The sequence below is a fragment of the Paraphaeosphaeria sporulosa genome (assembly GCF_001642045.1).
Source record: "Paraphaeosphaeria sporulosa strain AP3s5-JAC2a unplaced genomic scaffold CC84scaffold_5, whole genome shotgun sequence".
Classification (NCBI taxonomy): domain Eukaryota; kingdom Fungi; phylum Ascomycota; class Dothideomycetes; order Pleosporales; family Didymosphaeriaceae; genus Paraphaeosphaeria; species Paraphaeosphaeria sporulosa.
This window is the reverse complement of record NW_017253364.1, coordinates 438472-454415: the sequence shown is the minus strand read 5'-3', so window position 1 is coordinate 454415 and position 15944 is coordinate 438472. Positions and strand designations below refer to the sequence as shown.

At 54.9% G+C, this 15944-nt stretch overlaps 6 protein-coding genes across 6 annotated transcripts; 3 read left to right on the top strand and 3 right to left on the bottom strand.

Moving 5' to 3' along the window:
• Positions 1 to 1089: 1089 nt before the first annotated feature.
• Positions 1090 to 3640, top strand: CC84DRAFT_1144920 (membrane copper amine oxidase; the record flags this gene model as incomplete). The annotated part of the gene is made up of 3 exons (XM_018176481.1): positions 1090 to 1430; positions 1480 to 2320; positions 2369 to 3640. The coding sequence occupies 3 exons, from the start codon at positions 1090 to 1092 to the stop codon at positions 3617 to 3619; spliced, it is 2433 nt and encodes an 810-aa protein (XP_018035876.1). The 3' UTR covers positions 3620 to 3640.
• Positions 3641 to 6125: 2485 nt separating this feature from the next.
• On the top strand, positions 6126 to 6490 carry CC84DRAFT_1175670 (uncharacterized protein; the record flags this gene model as incomplete). The annotated part of the gene is made up of 2 exons (XM_018180170.1): positions 6126 to 6197; positions 6239 to 6490. 2 exons carry the CDS (start codon positions 6126 to 6128, stop codon positions 6488 to 6490), a joined length of 324 nt encoding a protein of 107 aa, XP_018035875.1.
• A 565-nt stretch (positions 6491 to 7055) lies between these two features.
• Positions 7056 to 7758, bottom strand: CC84DRAFT_1205293 (uncharacterized protein; the record flags this gene model as incomplete). The annotated part of the gene is made up of 3 exons (XM_018181964.1): positions 7675 to 7758; positions 7484 to 7625; positions 7056 to 7219 (listed from the first exon to the last, which is right to left on the bottom strand). The coding sequence occupies exons 1-3, from the start codon at positions 7741 to 7743 to the stop codon at positions 7056 to 7058; spliced, it is 375 nt and encodes a 124-aa protein (XP_018035874.1). The 5' UTR covers positions 7744 to 7758.
• Positions 7759 to 9651: 1893 nt separating this feature from the next.
• Positions 9652 to 11170, bottom strand: CC84DRAFT_1090600 (zinc finger protein OZF; the record flags this gene model as incomplete). The annotated part of the gene is made up of 4 exons (XM_018174362.1): positions 9652 to 10071; positions 10120 to 10341; positions 10387 to 10518; positions 10568 to 11170. The coding sequence occupies 4 exons, from the start codon at positions 11168 to 11170 to the stop codon at positions 9652 to 9654; spliced, it is 1377 nt and encodes a 458-aa protein (XP_018035873.1).
• Positions 11171 to 11263: 93 nt separating this feature from the next.
• CC84DRAFT_723945 (uncharacterized protein) lies at positions 11264 to 12039 on the bottom strand. The gene has a single exon (XM_018187181.1). It carries the CDS (start codon positions 11910 to 11912, stop codon positions 11358 to 11360), a length of 555 nt encoding a protein of 184 aa, XP_018035872.1. The 5' UTR covers positions 11913 to 12039; the 3' UTR covers positions 11264 to 11357.
• Positions 12040 to 12166: 127 nt separating this feature from the next.
• CC84DRAFT_1175667 (uncharacterized protein) lies at positions 12167 to 13049 on the top strand (the record flags this gene model as incomplete). Its single annotated transcript, XM_018180169.1, has 2 exons — positions 12167 to 12453; positions 12611 to 13049. The coding sequence occupies 2 exons, from the start codon at positions 12167 to 12169 to the stop codon at positions 13047 to 13049; spliced, it is 726 nt and encodes a 241-aa protein (XP_018035871.1).
• Positions 13050 to 15944: the final 2895 nt, after the last annotated feature.

Here is a 15944-nt window from a genome sequence, read left to right as displayed (position 1 = left end):
ATCACCCAAGATCCATCGAGAGCAAATCGCAATGTCTCTAGAGATGCAGGTTGGACCCTTGGACTAACTCGGAAGAGTTCCGCAATGTCCTTCTGTTTCTGTGGACGCGTATAGCAGACCATTGATGGTAATTGAATGCTTATCTCTGTGTCAATGGCCAGACATGATCAACGATAACGCCAAAGGCCCAACTACGGCACAGCAGCACTCCTTGCCTTTCCCGCTCGTACAGATTGGAGCCGCAATTGTGGATTTTCTGGGGTTGTGACTGTCGTCGGAGCCTACGGGGACCGGTACAGGGCTTCCTCGCATGGACTTGCCCCATTGAGGCAGTAAGTTAGGTTACTTGAGGCTTGGTCCGAATTCCAAACGGTTCTCAATGCTCAATTCCCTTATCGCCATAGGCACATGGCGATAGGAACCGAGAATTGATAAGGTACGGAGGGCTCCACTGCACGGTTTAAACTCGAAGTGGCTAGATCTTCCCAGCGCAAAACTTAGCTCTAAACCCTTCGAGAAGTGTACAGAACTCAACCGCAATCAAAACTAGTGTGTGACTGGCCACTTCTTTGCATACTCACTCAGGAAACCCTATGATGCGGAACTTTTTGAAGGAAACTCTTCACGGGGAGAATGTCGATCTCTAGTCTTTTCATCAACTCGGCCGAGATGAACTGATAGAACTTTAGGTTGTCAAGACGCAACAACTTGATCAGTGTTGGAACAAGGCTACATGGTACCGGTCTACCAGCCGACGTCGGCAGTAATTGGTCTTCATGCATCATTACTCGCCACGCGATGCCGGTACTGTCTGCAGTTGCGACTGGATACGGAGCATCACTATCCCACCTTAGATATTTTTGTGGATTCAATCTCACCGAATCTCTCGTACTGACTCCACATGCACACACGACGGCACCTTGGATGCGCGCACTCCTCCTTATCAGTAATGTCGAAGTGCCGGTCCGTAATCGTCTTGGCGACGGCAGTGTTCTGCAAGACGGTCACTTTCAAGAGTATATAGACCAGACCAATTCACCATGACCGCAGTAAGCTATCACGGTCTTATCTATCGGTGGATCTGTCAAGATGAAATTTCACCCCGCTGTTCCAGCTCTCTTTCTCTCCATTGTACCAGTCTTGGTTCACGGTGCGCCAGCACCTGAAGCAAAGGCTAATTGGGTCAAGAGTGGGCGTGGTCACAGAGTCATACCACATGACTCGCGGCAAGCTAAGCGTCAATATCTAAACACCACAAGTCCCGAAGCACCCGGCTGTGGTGACGCTGCGCCAGCTGTTACTGCCCCGATTCCCAATGTTTGGGAAGGCTTCACTGACGAGGAAGCTGCGTCTGTGGTTTACTGGCTCTTCGAGCAGTCGGACCTGAATTTGACAACGAGTGAAAAGGCTGGAGAGTGGGACAACTCCGTGTAAGCTATCCTAAACATAATGCCGGGTGAGCTCCGCTGATGTACAAAGCTTACTTGTTGAGTTGCAACGTCCAAACAAGACTGACGTAGTTGCCTACCTTGATGGTTCCGGACCAGCTCCTGATCGTTACGCCCATGTTCTACTGAACATACGAGCAACCGAGGAGCCCTACTATGCCGATATTCTGGTTGGCCCTCTCCCGGTTATAGCTAATGTTACGACATGGCAGCCTCTCGACTACTACCACACACGGAAAACTGAAGGAAGGGTTCGCAACCTCAGTGCAAATGACGACACGCTTTACGAGAAACTCCTCTACCCTACAAGTGCATCTATCAAAGACATCACTCTCGAACTTTGGGGCGGCAGTGCTCTCGGCTATGACAACGATACGATCACTATGTGGGGCATAGATCCAATGGGCCAAGAAGATGGTCGCATTACCAGTTGGTACATGTTCGTCCACAAAAGCGCAACGGGCTTTGATACCACTTCCATTCTTTCTCTTGGCTTATACTTCTTGGTGGATCAGAGTGGAAGAGACCCGACTCAATGGAAGGTTCTCGGCTGGTTCTACAACGACATCTGGTACGACTCGACTGAGGCTTTCAAAAATGCTTTCTATAGTCCTGGTTTCGTGAAACTCCCAATCAATATCGATGGACCCTGGGCTACGACCGACCAGAGCGGACCTATTCTTCCCAAGGATACATTGTCTCCACCTATGGCTATAGCACCTGCTGGCTCACGCTACTCGGTTGACGTGAATGAGAAGTACGTTGAGTGGATGGATTTCAGCTTTTACGTGGGCTTCTCAAGGGACACTGGTCTCGCACTGTACGACATCAAGTACAAGGGCGACCGAATCATATATGAGCTTGGATTACAAGTAAGTGTAACGCCCAAGCTCGCGACAATTGTCTCTAATATGCCCTAGGAAGCACTTGCTCATTATGCTGGCGCTGATCCTTATCAATCTGGAACAGCGTATCTCGATTCTTACTACGGATTTGGGCCTTATGCTTTCCAGCTCGTTGAGGGTTACGATTGCCCTGCCTATGCGACATACCTCAACTCGTCCTTCTATGTTGATGAAACGACGCATACTCACGTCAACTCGATCTGCTTGTTCGAGTTTGATGCAGACTACCCCCAACAACGTCACAGCACTACAAACTACGTATCTTCCACGAAGAACACTTACTTCAGCCTTCGGTCGGTCTCTACAATTGGAAACTACGACTACATGTTCACGTATTCCTTCTATCAGGACGGCACGGTTGGAGTTGAGGTACGCGCATCGGGTTATATCCAAGGAGCGTACTATGCCAACAACCAAGACTACGGTTGGCACATTCATGACGCACTGAGCGGCTCGATGCACGACCACGTCCTGAATTTTAAAGCGGATTTTGACATCCTCGGAACGGCAAACACCGTGCAGCTAGTCAAAAACGTTGCCACAACCGAGACGTACCCTTGGTCCCAGGGCAAGCCACGCAACACCATGAAACTCCAGAAGAGCTTCATCGAGAGCGAAGACGAATCTCGCATCAACTTCGGCGAGAACGCCTTAACCCAAGTCATCATCGTCAACCAAAACGAGACCAATAAGTACGGCGAGAATCGCGGCTACCGCATCCTTCCTTCATCAGGCACCGCCCACCTTACCGTTCAGAACTCTTCCTCCGCCGTGAATTCGGCCAACTGGGCAGGCTACGACATCCAATTCACAAAGCAAAAGGACACCGAACTTAGCAGCTCGCATCCCTACAATTCGCAAGATGTCAATGACCCACCCATCAACTTCGACCACTTCTTCAATGGCGAAAGCCTCGTCCAGGACGACCTCGTCGCGTGGATCAACCTCGGCATGCATCATATCCCGCATACGGGAGACTTGCCGAACACGGTGTTCACGACCGCACATTCGGGCGTCCAATTCATGCCGTTGAACTACCTGCTTGGAGATGCTAGTCGTCAGACCGTGAACCAGGTCCGCATCAACTATGATGCTGGGAAGGCGACTGCAGTCGAGACGTTTGGGCAGAAAACTGACACTTGCCCGTTGAACAACGAGATCGTGGATGTGAACAAGGAGCTCTGGGAATATGTGGGAGATGTGGTGGTCAGGAAGTATCCTTATGATCCTAATCACCCGTTTGAGGAGGTGCTGGGCATTGACTGAGAGCGAAGAAGATCAAGTATCTAGCGCTAGATATGATGACAACATAATGCATTACGATGCTGTGTGGCCCTAATGTTCCACTGTCGTGTTGACATGTAGCCTCATCAGTCGAAAATTGGTGGTAAGTTGGTGACGCTCGATGTTTTCCGCGGAAGGCAGATACGTGAGTACCCAGAGATATCAATACTATGGGTAAAAGCAGCGGCCGAAGCAGTGCATTCCACGAGAATTGAAATGGCCTCTCGTGCACATCTGGACGGTGGGCTTTTAGGACGCATCATAGCCAAGCTCACCACAAGCTTCACTGGCCAAGTGAAACACCATAGAAGCTTCAACCCGCACCAAGCTTCTCGGTGTTTGGAAGGATTGCTCAGCATTCACAGTGGGTTCAATCTTGAACTTAACCACTGACGCCAACCGATTCGCCATGCAGTATCAAATCGAAATACCATCAACATGCATAGATCGATCGACGATCGCCAGGGTATCGTCTATTCTAGCTCCTTATGAACATTCGTGACTCAGCCATAGGCTTCCATAGTTCCTTGAGCAGATCGCCGTAACGATGAATCGATCGTAAAGCTTGATGCGCGATCTACGGGCGCTATTGCGAGATCAATGGGGTGAGAAAGAGCGGCCCGTAGCGCTCAAGTGGTATATTCCATCCGCGTATTGGAGCAATGCCGAGACGGTAGCGCGTTGTGAAGGTGATGGAATTACTTGTTACTCATTCACCAAGGGGTGGTGTACAACCAGTGACGATCCTGCAGGCATCGCGGTGGCTTATGCCAGATGATCATGAACAACGGACGGCGTCCGATCAGCACCCCAGTGCTTGCTATCTCTACTATCACTGTCAAAATATCTGTCGCGTCACGTAGTATCATATCGCATCGCAGCATCGCTATCTCTATCTGCACCTCTATCTCTCCTAACCAGGAACCGCCACATGCCCTGTGCCACGCCCTACCCAGGTGCCGTTTCTCTTCAAGACATCTCCGCGTGAAGGGGGCTGACGGCAGATACGAGCCTACCATGGGCAGATAAGCGACCAAGCGCACCAGCATCGCGCAGAAGCGCCAACCGTACCTACGTACCGGGCTTGAGATAGGCGATCCACCCACCTCCCCAAAATAACATGCACGCCTCTTCGATCGTCCTTCGCGTCGCCCACGAGGCTCTCCTCTCCAACTCTTCTCCCCTTCCCCGCCCGTCCCCAACACCGCTCCTCGCCGACCTCCAACTGTCGCAATTCTCAGCCCAAACGCGCAATACCTCCGCGTGGCGGTCGGTGACGTAACGCCCCCCGTCCGCGGCATCCCCACGTGCCTTTGCCAGGCGCAGAACGGAGCGTGGGGAGGTGATGTCGCGATAAGGTTTCCGGGATGCATTTACCCGGGGCGAGCGCGCGGGCTGGGTCTCGGGCCGCAAACGAAGGTCGGAGGTCGGGAGGGGTGCGAGTCAGGATGGTTCTTGGGAGAGGCATTCGGGCCGATTAGGAGAGCGTGATGAGGGCGTGAGATCAGCTGAGGATGCGAAGCGTGAGTGGGATGGGGCTTGGAGCTGGTGAAAGTGGGTTGTAAGGACGGGGAGGAATATTGAGCGTTGGTCTTCGTGGCGGTGTTTATGTGGTAGATTCGTAGGGGAAGGACTGGTGCTTGCATGGTTGCGTTTGCAATGTGCGGTAGTACGGTAAGACTTAGCACTCAGGTCGCAGTTCTTGAAGGATGCAGACTTCCCTTGTGGAGAGTTTGATATTGGAAGAGAGTGATCGAAGTCAGGTGAGCTAAGGCAAAGGTCGGGCTTCATGGACACGATGTCAGGCCAGCTTGTTGTACGACTGCCATATGGCAGTGAAACACAGGCATTTCGATACGTCATGTGCAAGAAACACCCCAAGGTCGCACTGCACTCGACGAAACGTCAGGGCCACGTGCAGTCAACTCACTCGAATGCATATCCCTACGTGCACACCGCACCTTGACAAGCAGACAGCCCTTACACTAACCTCCGCGATCCCCGCGATCCCCTTGCATCGCTCCCATCCCAAGCGAAACCGAGCCTTGTTTCTCCCCTTCTCGGAGCTCCCTCCCGAACCCAAGACCTGCAGGTGCTATGCAAGATCTTTGCAGACACGGCTGCATGGCACCGGTGAGCGACGTCCTCCTCATTCCCGATGTCGCATGCCATGCTATATGCGTCGTCTCTTGATCAGGTCATCGATCGAATCCGTACATTAGCACAGGGAGCACAGCGTCCAGCCCCGGCTCCCAACATCCCGCAACCCCTCCGTAATCGCAACTGCGATGTAACAAGCTGCAGGGTATCTTCGATGCGGCATCGAGGTTTCTGGTGCCCCGAGGCTTTGGAACCGTGAACGGAAGCAGTGACGCCGTGGCGGGGAGAGAATATCCAGGGAAGCGGTTTGGGCGCCTAGGTAAGACTGTGGAAGGGTGACGGTGGATATGGTTCGCGGACAGTTATCGTGGAGCTGTGCGGGGAAGTCATGGCTGCTGCGAAGGGAGACGCCAGGGGCCCGACTTGGTGGATGGCGCTGTGGTTCCAGTTGAAGGGTTCGGTGTGTTGCACCACTGCGAGTCCTCCTACATGAGATGGAAGGTTCCGGTGATGGTGCGCGCAACGCCGACGATGGAGGCGTGTAGTACAGCGCTGCAAAGGGAGCTCAGCTGGGCTTTTCCAGCATACGGGGCCCAGAGCGAGGAGTACCGAGACACCGGTTCAATGTCGTACCGAAGGAAGTTCACGTTCTGGGGTTGCGCACGCGCGTGCTGCCATTCGACAGATCGTGAGTGCAAGGAGGAGATTGACCCAGCAACCAGGTTTGTTCTCAGTGTGGCGGCAACGCCATAGATCTGTTGGTGGAGGGTGTTGAGATTCGCCGTCTCAAGAAGACCGTACTGCAGCGCAGCCCTGCGATGGCCAACTCTTTGCCCTGGACGTCTGCTTACCAACTTCCAAAACCATGCAGCCTCGCAGCTCGTCGAGATTGAGGCATTACATCAATTTCTTGTAGCCTTGAAACGCGCGCCGGGGACCCAGAGCGGACTCCTTCCGCACTCGTATATTCGCTCGCCGACGCCGCGTTTGGCAGTCGATAAAAACACGCCTCGGAGCGTATACACGGCTCCTCCACTATGCCGACTGTATATGGCAAACAGACACGCAGCCGTAGGATCTCGCGCCCTCAATCCGTCCACGTGCGCAATGCGAACACTAGCCTCTTAAAATAGGATTAGGGGTTACATGGAATGTAGCGTTGGTGGGGGCCAGGCACGTGGGCAGGATCGCGCAGTTGCAGGTCAACTTGGGGTTCAGCGACGCTATAGCGGGACAAGAAGGGGTTGAGGCTTGTCTGTGCTTTTGGAAGCAATGCGTTGGGCATCTCGGTGCTCGAGATGAGCTGTATTGTGTTGCATTAACGTTGGTCTGGCGGTGAGTGGTTTTGGGTGGCAGCGTGGGGTGGGTTGCCACCTTTAGCGAGTGAGGAGGCTCTTGATACAAGCATGCCAGGCGTATGATCGGTGATGACATTTTTGCCCGAGGTGAGGGAGCAAGTCGATACAGGATACCCTGTGTATCCTGGGCGGTTTGAGTCGCAGTCGCAGTCCCATCGCATGTTTCCTCGCACATGTTAACCTTGATAGCTAGTAAGAGGCTATCGTTGCTGTGACCTTTTCGTGACCCTAGGGTTGCGCAATTTCGAAGCCAAGCTTGGGGCGCGCGACATTCCAAGGAGCCTGTCAAGGACTATGTCTTCCGCCCGAGCGTCCGCGATGTGCACGAGGAGCGCATCCCTCAGGAATCCATTGTTGCAGCGCTGGGACCAAACCGTCACCGACCTACCGGAGAGAGAAAGATCGCTCATTCCGACCTCCCGCAACAGGAAGGACCAACGCCGGGCCTGACAACGTGCGTCCCAGGTGAATGTAACCGCACGAGCTCCAACACTCCGGACACGATGGCCGTTGCGTAAACGTGGTGCGGACTTTTGCTTGCGTAGTGCTCGGAGGAATCCTTCGCATGGGCGCATGTACCTGCTGCTTTGGTGCCCATGAAGCTGGGAGGCATAGCGGGCACAGTGCGCCCAGTATTTCATAGCCCATGTTGTTGGATTGAAGCTATGAGACTGTTTGCTCACTCCTTCTCCCTCCGACCGTACGTCATCGGCCGACTCCGAGAGAAAAGTGGGCCGTATGCCGTCTGATCGCCGCTAAAGTTGGCGATCATCGCGCATGCAGAGTATCTGCCATCAGACGTTTGAATATATCGTATTCTGGTCAATCGTTATCAGTGACTGCATGGTGGCAGACTTCTGCTGCGTCGTGCATTTTGGGAAAACGGTTCCCTGTCCCTGTATCTCCCCCTGGTCAAAACGAACTCTGCATGCAGAAATGACATCTCGCGCTCATATCTTCAAGGAAGCCTATTCGGCCCCTTTCGGAGCTCATGCCTACGGCCAAATCCATGACCCTACACAATGTGTATTGGCGTTCATATGCAAGTTGCCCTCAAAGCTTTCAGATCGGTTTCCCAATCGCATTCAACCTCTCCAAAGGATCTCCGCTTCCCAATCCGGAACCCCGTTCCCATCCCAGTCCGCCCACGTGCGCCGCCGATCTCATCAGTGAGGCGCGCCCTTTCTCTAGTATTTCCTATCAGCAAAACCAACCTCTATTATCGTAGCAGAACGTTATACCTCACCGTGCAGAGGTGGCAAAACACTTGAAAACAGAACAGTACACTACGCGTGAGGCTAAGTGAAGCGATGATAGGCCGGGCTGCATAGCGAAAGCGAAGGTGGGATGTGCTGTGAACGTCGCGCGGGGGGCAGCAGCCCGCGCGGCCCCGCCACGTCAATCGCCCTCGTTCACGCGCGCCATCAGATCGCGTCGTTTCGTCTCGTCGGACGACCGCTGCGGTCCAGCTAAGCGCGGCATCCCATTCCGCCCGCAGTCGGGCCTGCTGAACCGTGGGTCTGTGTATACCAGAACGTAGTCAAGCCCGTCGACGTATCGCTCGCAGGGCCTCAACACCACCTCCACGTACGCTAGCAAGGTCACGAGTATCAGCGCCCTCCCCACGTCCGTCTCTGACGCTATGGGAATTATACATCTCCGCGCGCGCGAGAAGGCCGGCGTCGATAAGCCAGGCGCGCTCTGCTCTGCTGGCGGACGCGCAGCAAGGAGCTCCCGGGCCGCACGCGGGTCACCCGACGCTGCTTGACGTCCGGCGAGGCAATCCTACCTGCTGCTGCGCACACGCAGCTGCTCGGGGTGAGCCATTTGCTGCGCGCGAGAGCCTGCCTGCACGTATGGGGTGCGCCGTAGGTCTAGCGGTGAACGCGGCCGCAGGGACACCCCGTCGAGCGTACGCGCTCGAGTACATTATTGCTACGAAATGACATCTCACTTTTGCTGATCGATTGGCTGGGATGGCGCCGAGAGCCAGTATTGAGGGGCTGGAAAATATCCCATACGTTCGTTGGCTTGGGGCGTGATGCGGGAATAACCGTCCGCTGCCCGTTGCTGACCGAGAGTTGGATGTCTGGATCGAGTTGCGCGTTACACAGATTTCAGGATCAGGGAAGGAGGTAGATGATTTTCTTTTTTTCTTTTTTTCATTCACGCAACGGTCATGGTACGTACATACTCCGTGAGCCAAGGGTATCTGCGACCGGCGCACCTGCCAGCCTCGTCATACCAGATTTTTACCAGAACGCCCGACCTAGATACAGGATTGGCCTCAATTGAATGAACGGCTGCCTCTAATGATGTTGATGATAGTGATGATCGTGAACGCTAAAGTAGAAAGAAAGAACGTAAGAAAACTCCTGGACTCGTGCTTTTCGCGCTCCAGGTTGGGTATCATGCACCCCCCCATCCGAACTCCTCAACCCAATGTAACGCATGATGTTCGTCTGTCGCATGTTGCCGGGCACCTCAGCTTATATCCCGTCACTGTGCCAACTTGGTCATTTACAGGTAGTCGTACGTGTGTCTCGAAACGCGTTATCAGTAGAGTCTGCGTTCGGGAAATGCAGAGTCGTCGTAAACACTCGGCGGTTGGTATTCCGAATGAATAGGAGCATTGAAGTCATAACCGGCATCGGCCTTCATGGCATGATCCGAAATAGTAGATGAGCAGCGGCTACTGCGGTCGCTGCCAGAGTGCTGGTAACCGCTGTAGTCGCGGCTCATTGGTGCTGAAGTGCCGTTGTATGACGAGGAGCTTCCAGCTGCGGAAGCAGGAGCAGTGGCTATCCTCCTGTCTTTGCCTCGGCCCTTGATTCCCTTGTTTGAGTTTTTGTAGAGGGATGCAAAGTACTCCCATAGTTCCTTGTCCTCGCGATGAACAGGGTCGCCGGGATTGATGCAAGCAAACTTCTGGGTAAGGAAGCGCAAGGCAGGAGCATGAAATTTGTTCTGGTGGGACTGGGTCCGTCAGTTGTTGCACATGTGAAAGGCAATAAAGACACCTACCTTGAGGTTGCCCAATTGCGTGAACTGTTTCCCGCATTGGTCCAATTTACAAGTGAATGGTTTGATCTGCTGGTGCACAATCTTGTGAGCGCGAACATTGCCCCTCTGGGCGAATGCTTTGCCGCAGATCTCGCATGTGTACGGACGCTCTCCAGTGTGGCGTCTCTCGTGCGTCTTCAGGTTGCCAAGCTGCGAGAAAGACTGGCCGCAGGTCTTGCAGTCCTATGCTTGTTAGAGACTTGTAGCTTGTCAGCATGAAGAACTTACAAAAGGCTTGTCTCCGGTGTGTGCCCGGCGGTGGATGTCCAGGTGAGTCTTCTGATAGAAAGCTTTACCACAGTCTGGAATCGTGCACACGTATCGTTTCGCTGCCCTCCGACCGGGCTTGTTCTCGTCTTCCTGCCATGTTGTCAGATACGGAGCTCCGTAAATGTGCGTATGAACTCACCTTGGCAGGGTCTTCACTCGACGCAACGGATTGTTTTGCTTGAATGGCCCTCATGAGTGTATCGACATGGGTTGCGAAGGCGCCTTCAGTGCCCTCTGATGCTTCCGATGCTGAACGCTTGTATTCGTCACCGTAAGACATTTCGTGAAGTCCATGATGCGACTGAACTGGTGAAGTGCTCTCTGACTTCACAGTAGGACTTCTGAGGCTCGTGAAGCCGTTCCGTGCAGTTCGCACAATGGGCACAGGTTGCATGTCTGACGTCGTAGGGTAGGACACGCCCTGCGTCATGGCTTGCGAGTAGCTCACAGGGAAGGCTTGCTGCATGTTGTATGGGTTGGTTGCCATTGAGTCGAAAGCAAACGCTCCTGGCTGGTACGGCATTGAGGTGGTCATGGCCGGCGCGGAGAAGATGGGCAAACCGTGCATGTTCAGGTGCGAAGATGTCGTCTGGAAAGGTCTCGAGACAGGTGGATTGGTGACACTCCTGTGAGACTCGTCGTAGGATGAGGTGAAGTCGGACATGTTGATGTTGGGGAAATGAATGTGTTGGTCAGATCGGTGTTGCCAAAGTCCTGGCTGGTGGGCAACAACAGCTGCCATTGCTGAAAAACAAGTCCGTGCTGGCGGGATGAAGCGAGCGCCAGACGGCTATGCCCACGAGACGGTCGGATAGCTGAGGCGTGGAGACACTGAGCCGAGACGGTGGCTATATGAGTATCAGTGGTCGAGGAAGCGATATGTATACAAGAGACGGGATGAGGGGTTCGGCGTGGGAGGTATGTGATGATTAGCTGAGGAGGTGGAGAGTATATCGAGTGGCACCGCTTGTGGTTGGAGGCGAGTTTGGGGGGTGTACATATACATAGATTTGCGAATCGAAGGCTATTCTACTCATCCCGCGAGGCGCAAGGATTACGGTACTGTGGAGTATACCGAACAGGCTAGATACGGGGAGGCTAGCCGGAGATCGAGACCTGGGTGATGCAGAGCAGGGTGAGCAGTCGCCATGCAGCCAAGGAGTGATGAAAGAGGACCTAGCTATGCTTGGCGCGAGGCAAGCTGTTTTGAGGTGTGCCAGGAGGGAAGGGCATTGTGAAAGGGATCCCTGCCATGTGCACAGGGTATGAGCAGCGTGCCATCCGTGTGCATGTGCAGATGGGGGATGGGATAAGCGCGACAGCGGGCCCGGGTTCGACCAGGTTGGCATCTCAGCGTGTGCCCGCGGCATCTTGATCCCTATCGGAGACGGGACGGGGGTGCGGTCCAGTCGAGCAGCAGGCTTGGTGGCTGCGCCAGGGTTAGTCTCAAGTTGCATCGTGTGGGGGTGAGCCTCTTGGGGCATGTCGACGCTAGTCGCGTCACATTGGGAGAGGCCATGGAAAGGTCGCCGCGCCGCGCAGACGCGCGAGATGAATTATCTCCGGCCGATTGGGAGGCGCCTCTTGCAGGTCGCGCTGGAGGAGGCCGAGGGCAGGCTGCGGTCGATAAACTGCAGCAGAGGCTGGGTGTCACTCGCCGGGGGCACGACGCGGCCACCAGCGCGAATAAGACCAGGCGGAAGCGGCCAGGCGCGTGGAGGCCGGGGCCGGGCACGACATGCTGGCGGGGATCTCGACAGGCGGCGTGGAGGCTCATTGCGCAAAGCGCCTCGTTGGGGAGCCCATGGCACGCTCGCCGTGTCGGTGGCAGCAGCGCATGCGTCGTCGAGCGCGAGTAGGGCCGACCAGCGCACACACGTGGAGGACGCTGGCTCCCGCGGTCCGCCGTGGATACTGCGGCTACGGGCCCCGCCGAGCAGTGGACGACGAGGGCGACGGCATCGAGACAGCGTCAGGCTGCTGCTCGGGACACGGCGCCAGGCGAGTGGCGCGGGCGGCGTTTAGGTAATTGCAGGCGGGGGCGTCGTCTGGCAGCGCCCGGGGTGGCTAGAGCGCAGCAGGCGCACAGTAGACAGCAGCGGACAGCAGTGGACATTCACCGCGGTCGCCCTTAGCGCGCTGCGGCGTGCGGCGGACCCTGGGCTGCTGTCAGCGCGGAAAGCAAGCGGGAGCGTGCGGGCTCCTCAGTCTCCCAGCACCGCGCGACCCGCCCGACTGGGAACCATCTCATCCGCCCGGACGGCGCCCACGCCCGCCAGACACGGACGCGCAGCGACGCTGCCCAAAGCCGTGCGCGGTGCGTACCTGCGTCGCTCCTTCGCCGATCTCGCCTGCCCGCTGCTGGCACTGGCAGTGGCGACTGTGCACCGGCTTCAGATGTGTCGTCGTCGACGCCGCAGCAGCAGCCTCACTGCCTCACTCCTTCGTCTGCAACCCCTCGCCGTCCACCTCCCGCCTGCAGCCGTCCTCGCCGACAGCCGCGGCCGCCTCTAGGCAGGCCCAGGGCGATCCCGCCGCCGAGGCCTCCCCCGTACGCACCGGCTGCGCAGATATCTGTGCCGGCGACGACAAATAGCATTACTTTTCCGAATTGGTCGTAGCGACCCAATCACCGCCAGCCCCCGCCGCCCTGCCCACGCTCCCGGAGAGTCGTCTCCCTGCTGCCACTGGCTCCGCGCCCCACGACGCTACACCATTGGGGGCTTGCGTTCCTGCGCTCCACTCGGGCGTCCTCGCTGGGCGACGTGCAGCCTGGCCTGGCCCTGTTCGCATCCTGTTCACGGCTTCTGTGCTCGGGAGGGTCATCAAACACTAGCCCAGCAGCCACACTCTCGTCATCTCGTCACCCTCTGCAGACACGACCGCCCTCACGAGACTCCCCAGGCCATTCCCTGCCGAGCACCACTCATCTTGCTCTCTTGGGCACGCCGTGCAGCTCTTGTCCTCTGCAACGGCGACCCAATACCACGGCTGAAGCTTCCCTCGATCCGGACTGCAGACGCCATGTCCTGCTCAAGACTAGCCCTCCACCTCGCATTCTCTTTCAGACCCCAGCCATGCCCCCTGGTCCGCGCTGTCTCGCCCTCATCAGCTTCGAGTGCCATCTTTACCCCAGACCCTTTTCATTATGTGTGGCCCGAAATAGATCTTCTCGGTCAGGGCATGAACACGAACAGATCGGATTACCATGTTGGCTTCACGTGGCTTCTTGCAATGGACCGGGGACTATCGGAAAACGCCAGCTTGTGTTTCGGAAGCTTCTGGTTTCGTTCTCTTCAGCCAACACTGGCGGCGAATGACCCCCATGGCCATAACTTGGCTGTGACATCTCATATCCGTGATGGAGCCCCAGCCACCGGACCTATGGGAGGCCGATTCACAGGATCAATTCTTCGTCAACGACACTAATGCATGTACTAGAAATGCGAGCGTTAGTAGACCTACCTCTCAGAATCGACTTCACCATGGACCACGTTGTTTCCGATCAGCAACAGATATTTCCTCTTTCAACCAGGTCTGCATGCAACTAGATCGGAGCTATAGCCTGCCATCCGTTGGCCCTGCAGCAGTCAAACCGATGATCATGCACATGGTCACCTTTCTGGACAGACGTCTCTGCGTAGGACTACACACAAGCCTTGCAAGAAAAAGCATCCTCAACCCTTTCCGAGGTCCTCGCCAACGTTCCTTCGGCTGCCCAAATGCAAACCATTCCAACAAAGTCTGGAGTTGCTTCCAGTGGCTGTACTGGTCATTGATCGCAGCGAGCTTGTCGCCTTCTCAACGTCATCAATTCGTCCCGTCCGCATTACGACCCGATGCTTGTCGACATGTTCGGCTCTTCATTATGAGAAACTGACATTGACCTGCGATGCGCACCTCGAAATGACGCATGTTTGCAACATAAAACGTTGGTGGGTGGGCGCTTTGACACGCAGAGTATGGGTCATGGAAGGCGTCAGCTGTGCCCCCACGCGTGCGCTCTCGCAACGCTCTCTTAGGCCCAAACAGACAAGTAGCGGCATTCAACATCTTGACTAAATTTCGACCAGGGGAAGTCTGCGCCCAAGCACCTGTTGGTTCCCGTTATTCCAAACCGCAACCGCACAGGCCGGCTCTGTTCCTATATCCTTGCTTGGGTAATCGCTCACCTAGAGCTCGCTTTCGCATCGAAACCCATCCCTGTTTGGCCTAACAACGTTCCGGGTCGTGAATAGTTTTACCACGACTCAAGCGCATGTTCACTCTAGCTTGTGCAATGAGACGATATTCGTGAAAGGTGCGCTCGATCAAATTCCTGCTTCGGGAAGCTCGCCCCGCCCAAAACTCGAATACGTTACTACTTTTTGGCGCTGACACATTCGCATTCACGCATACGTGTTGAACTTGTGGCATTGGAGAAGCTATTCTATTGTCAATCTCAATGGTATGGTGCTAAGTCTTTTCGCTTTTGTAGCTCTCTCGCGCGGCTCCACGTACGTCACATACGTCTGACCCAACCCTTAACGTGGGTCCTACAACTGAAAGGTCCTCATTCCCTATGAACTTGAAATAAAGAGTTTGAGGCAGATCCACGATCCATTGGCTTCCCCAATAGTGACCAAGGCGCACTGGACAAGAGCATTCTTTCAGACGAAGGGCGCTGCGCCGCAAATTCCATATGTTGATCAAGATCCTTGTGTGGTTGATCTCTCCACGTGCCTATCATCACCGGTATGCACTGTCCCTTCGAATTCGATCCTCTAGCTTCGATCAACGTGGCACACACACACACGGAGAAGGTATGGGCGGAAGAAGACTTCCGGAGCAGACCGTACAAGCGGAGGCGAAAGATATCGATCGATATTTGCGACCAAATTCATCTCGAAGCCGCGATGTATGCAAGTTCTTATCGCCTTTCGCTTGTAGCCCTCTTTAGGAACTTTCGCGGGTGTCAGCCTGAAGTGTCAGCCTGTCTTGTGACACGTCTGCAACAATAGATAGAACATGGCAAACTTTGGATAGGTGAATCACAAAACCAAACGCAAGCTTCTGCTCAAATCCCCGCGAACTTATGCGCGACAGCTCTCAAGCGCTCGGTTGGACTAGTTTGTTGTCACAGGACTTGGCCTTAGCCCAATATTGACACAATCTATCTCTCTGGAGAGTGCGTGAGTGCCAGCATGTTTATAGGTGACTCTTCAGCGTTTTGTACATTTCGTGAAATGCGCGTTGCTCACAGCATTGCGAAAGTATCGTGTCAAGCATCTTCAACAAGACCGAGGTTCCTTATTTTGCTTTGTATTCGTGTATAGCTCAATTCGTTCCACATGACCAGCACTGTATACTCATCAGTGGTTACGAAGCCTACAATACCCCACCGCGGTCAAGCGACCCGGTATCACAGTAAGCCATACTTACATTATCCTCTTCAAGCGAATCCAAAAGGTTGGCGACAATATATGAACCTTGCCGCGTGTGTGCGGCCATCATCAGCAATGATGCCAGCTACATCA